The following is a 7,134-nucleotide window of genomic DNA, read 5'->3' as shown; positions in this document are numbered from 1 at the left end:
TATTGCATCAAAATAAAGTGCATTTCATACTCAACTCAACATATATTCAACATTCAGAAGTTGTATTTCACTATAGATGGAATAACTTTGCTGTTAAAATGGATGCTAGAAGGGATGTCGTAACGCAATATGAGTGTTTTAATCATACGCGGAAATCCCACATCTTCATCAACAGAGTAAGGGAAAAATAACTTTGGCAATGAACACCCCAAGCGCTTTAGTTCTTGTTTCATGTATGTCCAAACTAGCACCGAGTGCCTGTTTAAAGATGGAAGAGATTGTGTCTGTGTGCAGTTTCGGGTTCAACTGCAGTTCTGTGCGCACCACGCGCTATATATTCCCGGGTGATGTCAGCGTAAATAAAAAATCAAACATCGATGTATTACCATTATACGGCACTCGCGTCAAGCAAGGTCTGCAAACAGTGCCTGTTTTGTAAAGGTTTTTTGACCATCGCTGTTCTGATTGACTGCAAAAAAGATAAAGTTCCCAGACAGGAGACTTGAATGACGCAGGGGCTTCTATCTTGCGGCTTGTTTTCTTAGCTCGCCATTTTCAACTTCATACTAATGCGTGCAGAACTGTGATGTCATCAACTGGTTTAACATACTTACAGATAATAGGACAACTTCTCCCTGTAGAAAGTTGACCCATGTGAAACACAGGCAGAGTGTGTCCATCTATAGAGCCACACAGGTGCATTGGCAGAGATTACAACTGCGCATGTCTATTTGGCGCTTTATTTTCTTTGCCAAAGTGTATGATCCAGATGCGTTATTAAACTAGAGATGAACCACGGAGCAAATGCTTACCGAACAGTGGGTGGTGAACTGTGCCGTTTTTTTTTTTTTTTTTTTTTTTTACCAAGAACCGTTACACCCCAGATAGATAGATTCACATTTATATTATATTATGTATACATTTATTTTAACAAATAGCATCAAACATATTTACATACATAAAAGCCTATCCTGTATAATACACTTCCTTTAAAAACAATTGGCGTAATGTTAGCAGATATTTCATATGAATAAAGCTGCCAAATAATCACAGATGCAAAAATATTAACAGAACTTCAACTTTACTTAACCAATCTGATGTGGTTGTTGCATTTTCATCAGTGGACCCTCACAATGTTACAGACACACAAGGTGACACACACACGTTTAAATGGCAATTAAAGGTTAATTTCCCACACATGTGGCTTTTTAAATTGCAATTAGTGTCTGTGTATAAATAGTCAATGAGTTTGTTAGCTCTCACGTGGATGCACTGAGCAGGCTAGATACTGAGCCATGGGGAGCAGAAAAGAACTGTCAAAAGACCTGCGTAACAAGGTTATGGACCTTTATAAAGATGGAAAAGGATATAAAAAGATATCCAAATCCTTGAAAATGCCAGTCAGTACTGTTCAATCACTTAATAAGAAGTGGAAAATTCGGGGATCTCTTGATACCAAGCCAAGTGCAGGTAGACCAAGAAAGGTTTCAGCCACAAATGCCAGAAGAATTGTTCGGGATACAAAGAAAAACCCACAGGTAGCCTGCTCAGAGCTAACAAACTCATTGACTATTTATACACAGACACTAATTGCAATTTAAAAAGCCACAGGTGTGGGAAATTAACCTTTAATTGCCATTTAAACCTGTGTGTGTCACCTTGTGTGTCTGTAACAAGGCCAAACATTCAAGGGTATGTAAACTTTTGATCAGGGCCATTTGGGTGATTTCTGTTATCATTATGATTTAAAAAGGAGCCAAACAACTATGTGATGATAAATGGCTTCATATGATCACTATTCTTAAATAAAATACAATTTAGCATGATCAGTCATATTTTCAAAATCAATGCTAAAATTTCACAATTTCTGCCAGGGTATGCAAACTTTTGAGCACAACTGTTTATATGTGTGTATATATATATATATATATATATATATATTCTTTTTTTTTTGTCTGTCTGTTCACCAACTCTGCTTAGGCCACACACAGGTCATCGGCATTCCTGACTCTACATTTGTGACACAGAGTTTAGGGAAGATAATGTCAAGCTCCATTATAAGGAGTATATCTTATCTATGTGTTTTAGGAAAAGTTAAACCTTACCAAACCAACTGCTTACAACCTTGAGTTAGAGAGATATGTGTGTTCTGCATTACCATTTTGTTCCAGGGTCAAGAAGAAAGGAGACCACATGACATCCAAAGATGGGGCTGTGGAGGCCAGATGGGGCAAATGGATCATCCATAAGATGGCCTTTTACTTAGGAATGCTGACTTATGATCTGAACCGGTCACTCAGTAAATAAATCAGAACTGTACCTAGTTGATCTATGACCCACGAGATATGCTAGGAACAGGACACCATGTTTTGAGATGTACTCAACCTATCTAGATTTAAGCCAATCCGAATCTTTGTATCTGTAACCTGATGTAAATTGTTGACCTCATGTTTGGGTATAATCGTCACCTTATCTTGAAGCTGAAAAAGGAAGCCTTCCACGAACTTGTAGATGACTTTTCTCATGCTGACAAATTGAAACATAGCTGCAAGCAGTGATGACGGGCCCAAGCACCATGGGCCCGTTTCCACCCGGTGGCTTTTGGAAAACAATGCAAGGTGGACATATGCATTTCCCATTATTCTAAACAATTTTGAAGCAATCTGGATAAATATAAGAGGACTATTTTAAAGACTGTTGTAAGAGCCACGCTTCCTGCTGCCAGGTGATGGCGCTATGATCATGACCCAAAATAGTCACACCCATGTGATTAGCCCCCAAGACTAAACATACATCCACATTTTTATCAAAATCACACATTGCACACAGAAGATATAAGACACTTCCTGTTTCCAATTAATTTAATGCCTCACCATGGCAGCACCGTTTAATATATCAAAAATCTGTTCACAATTTAGCATCTTCAATGTCTTGGCATAATATTATCTAAATGTGGTGATAGTCTCATGAATCCCCTAGGAGGAGTATTAAAAGTTCAGAGACTGCAATATTAAAACAAATCCAAAATGTCTGACTTCCTGTTGGGCAGAGCTAATAACTATAATTATAAAAGTTGTCCGGCTTAATGAGAACTATATATGTACCAAGTTTGGTGACTCCAGGTGAAAATGGGGGTGCTACAGAGACCCTGTTACATGCCCATATTAAAGCGGGCACTACAGAGACCCCTACACGCCTATATGTGAACTTTTGCCCAGTCTTACTGGCCCACAACTCTGATGTGTGTGCAAAATTTCATGACATTTTAAGCATACCGAGTGCCTCAAAACCACCCAAATATAGGAAGGAATAATAACAATGAATGTGTTGCCATGGCAAAAGTATTTAAGATATCAAATATTCCTTTACAATTTTACATCAGCTGTGTCTTGACACTTGCACAAGTTTGGTGCCAGTCACATGAATCCCCTAGGAGGAGTATTTCAAAGTTCAGAACCTACAATTTTCAGAAAAAACAAAATGGCTGACTTCCTGTTGGGTGGAGCTAATGACTGGGAGTATGAAAGTTGTTCTGCTTTATGAGAACTATCTATGTACCAATTTTGGTGACTGTAGGTGAAAATGGGGGCGCTACAGAGCCCCTCTTACATGCCCATTTTCAAGGGGGCACTACAGAGCCCCCCCACCCCCCAAATGGCTGACGACTCTAATGTGTGTGCAAAATTTCAAAAGTTTTCACGCATGTTAAGTACCCCAAAAGTACAGAAAACCTTGAGAAAAAAATAAAATAATAAAAATAATTCTTAGAACATTAGGGTCTCCGCACTTTCAGTGCTTGGGCCCTAAATATCAAATATGGTGCAATGTGCCATCAGGCATCGTTGTGCCACTTTTGTAGTTCATACAACTTTTGTAGTCTATTTTAGAGGTTCGGTGGAGGGGAAAATTATCAAATGTTTTGTCTGTTCCTCACACAAAGCTATCATATGGATTCAGAATATTTGGAATATAGAGCACAAGTGGTATGGAATACTTTTTTCCACTTACCTTTTTCATTTTAAACTTGGCATCCCCAGTCCCAAACACTTACATTATATGGAACAGCATATTCTTATAAAAATAACCTTTTGTGTTTAATGGAAAAATTTATATCATTTGGATTTGGAAAGAGTAAACAATGACAAAAAATTTCAATTTTGGGTGAACTATTTCTTTAAATTACATGATAAATGGCAGAAACAATTTGTTAAATGTTATCTAAAATTTTTAAACCTAAAAATATTAGATATATTTCAAGGAGAAAGCTTTAAAAAAAAAAAAAAAAAAAAAAAAAAAAAAGGGTATACTGAAATTTGATGTGGAAAAACTCAACCAAGGTAAAAGTGAGAACAAATGAGCAAAGATGCCCTGAGTAGAGATGGCCCATTTTTTATGTTTTTGATGACTGGATGGCATTTCAAATTCAAGATTTCTTCAGACAGTCTGAAGACGAGTCTGTGTTCAAAACTTCAATCATGGTCCTTGTGAACTGGAACGTCTCTGAAACTGACGGAAGGTTCTGGTACCAACTCGGCAAACTAGTTTAAAGAGAGAGAAAAAACAAAGTGTTACTAGGTTTTGACAAATGTGAGTGGCAAAACGCACTGCCACAATACTACAACAATGTGGGTGGTTACCAGGGCATTGCTATGCATTTGCTAGTGTGTTCTGGGTAACTGCTGGCCCAAGTAAAAAGAACCCACCCTCTAGTCTCTATGATACTCTGGGCCCGTATTTGTAATGGTGGAAATTTAGGAGCAACTCTTAAACATTAGGGGCGTGTAACCCCTAATTTTAGGGGTCGTAAAATGTTCTTAGAGTAATTCATGAAGCATTTTAATGCTAAAAGTAGCTCCTAAACCCATGACAACTTAGAGGGCTTCTAACTATACGTTTCCACTGGTGCGTTGAGCAAAGTTGAGTGAGCATTTTCTATTCATTGCTATGGAAGTCGAGCGCCACGCTTTCGATGTGGATTGTGGGATTGACAACAGTGCGGAGAACGCATTGAGGGGGGTCGAGGGCATCAAAAAAAGTTTAAATACCTCTGCTTTATGCAAATGAGGAATGAAAAACGGGGCACACGCCAATCAGTGTAAGCTGAAAGCAGTGACATCTTTCATAAGCTAAAGATACGGCTTAAGTTTCTGACCAATTATATTGACCGTGAACTAAAAACAATCATACACTGAGTACGAAATTGCACACTACATACTGCTCTTACTATTTCTGCCATAGACTGATTTAACAGACGCAGAAAAAATTGTATGGGAAGTATGTCATTGTGAACACAGCCATCTTCGCTGTAACATGCCCAAAAGTGGCAGCTCTCTGGCGTGGTGAGCGGCATTGAGGGTATTTTTTCCATATAACCATATATGCAAGGTAAAAACTATGTTATTTATTGTGCTTTTTTATCCAGCCACATTATTTTCATAATGAAAAAGTGCAATCTTCATTTGTAAAGTCTGCTTGGAGTCTCACTTTTGCTCACCCAGCCACAGTATTGTCACAATGTATGCGTGCAATCATCATTTGAAGTCTGTTTGTGATTAAAGCACTAAATACAGCAGAAACTTCAGCAGTATCTTCATATGTTGAAGCACTTACAGTTGAAGTAAGAAGTTTACATATACTGAGGTCATAAAAACTCCACAGATTTAATATTAGCAACCTATAGTTTTGGCAAGTCGCTTAGGACATCTACTTTGTGCATGACACAAGTAATTTTTCCAACAATTGTTTACAGACAGATTGTTTCACTTTTAATTGACTATATCACAATTCCAGTGGGTCAGAAGTTTACATACACTAAGTTAATTGGGCCTTTAAGCAGCTTCGAAAATTCCAGAAAATGATGTCAAGCCTTTAGATAATTAGCTTCTGATAGGAGGTGTACTGAATTAGAGGTGTACCTGTGGATGTATTTTAAGGTCTACCTTCAAACTCAGTGCCTCTTTGCTTCACATCATGGGAAAATCTAAAGAAATCAGCCAAGACCTCAGAAAAAAAATTGTGGACCTCCACAAGTCTGGTTCATCCTTAGGAGCAATTTCCAAACGCCTGAAGGTACCACGTTCATCTGTACAAAAAATAGTATGCAAGTATAAACACTATGGGACCAGCAGCTATCATACCGCTAAGAAAGGAGACGCAATCTGTCTCCTAGAGATGAATGTAGTTTGGTGCGAAAAGTGAAAATCAATACAAGAACAACAGCAAAGGACCTTATGAAGATGCTGGAGTAAACAGATAGACAAGTATCTATATCCACAGTAAAACGAGTTCTATATAGACATAAGAAGCCACTGCTCCAAAACCACCATAAAAAAGCCAGACTACAGTTTGCAAGTGCACATGGGGACAAAGATCTTACTTTTTGGAGAAATTTCCTCTAGTCTAATGAAACAAAAATTTAACTGTTTGGCCTAATGACCATCGTTATGTTCGGAGGAAAAAGGGGTGAGGCTTGCAAGCCAAAAAACACCATCTCAACCGTGAAACATGGGGGTGGCAGCATCATGTTGTGGGGGTGCTTTGCTGCAGGAGGGACTGGTGCAATTCACAAAATAGGTGGCATCATGAGGAAGGAAAATTATGTTGAAGCAACATCACAAGACATCAGCCAGGAAGTTAAAGCTCGGTCACAAATGGGTCTTCCAAATGGACAATGACCCCAAGCATACCTACAAAGCTGTTGCAAAATGGCTTAAGGACAACAAAGTCAAGGTATTGGAGTGGCCATCAAAAAGCCTTGACCTCAGTCTGATAGAAAATCTGTGGGCATAACTGAAAAAGTGCATGTGAGCAAGGAGGCCTACAAACCTGACTCAGTTAAACCAGTTCTGGAGGAATGGGCCAAAATTCCAGCAACTTTATTGTGAGAAGCTTGTGGACAGCTACCCAAAACGTTTGACCCAAGTTAAACAATTTAAAAGCACTGCTACCATATACTAACAAAGTGTATGTAATCTTCTGACCCACTGGGAATGTGATGAAAAAAATAAAAGCTGAAATAAATAATTCTCTCTACTATTATCCTGATATTTCACATTCTTAAAATAAAGTAGTGATCCTAACTGACCTAAGACAGGGAATGTTTTCTATGATTAAATGTCAGGAATTATGAAAAAC

At 38.3% G+C, this 7,134-nt stretch overlaps 1 protein-coding gene across 3 annotated transcripts in view; it reads right to left on the bottom strand.

The window, feature by feature from the left end:
- Positions 1-1,230: 1,230 nt before the first annotated feature.
- LOC127409884 (tetratricopeptide repeat protein 13-like) overlaps positions 1,231-7,134 on the bottom strand; it is a 120,864-nt gene continuing 114,960 nt past the window's right edge. For all 3 annotated transcript variants that reach the window (XR_007892050.1, XM_051644826.1, XM_051644827.1), the window contains one exon: positions 1,231-4,538. Coding sequence is in view for 2 of the 3 variants with exons in the window: in XM_051644826.1 (XP_051500786.1) it covers positions 4,424-4,538 (115 nt within the window). In the remaining variant the exon portion in view is untranslated. The remainder of the gene's footprint in view (positions 4,539-7,134) is intronic.

Source organism: Myxocyprinus asiaticus, chromosome 19 (assembly GCF_019703515.2).
Source record: "Myxocyprinus asiaticus isolate MX2 ecotype Aquarium Trade chromosome 19, UBuf_Myxa_2, whole genome shotgun sequence".
Taxonomy (NCBI): Eukaryota; Metazoa; Chordata; class Actinopteri; order Cypriniformes; family Catostomidae; genus Myxocyprinus; species Myxocyprinus asiaticus.
This window is presented reverse-complemented; position numbering and strand designations above follow the sequence as displayed.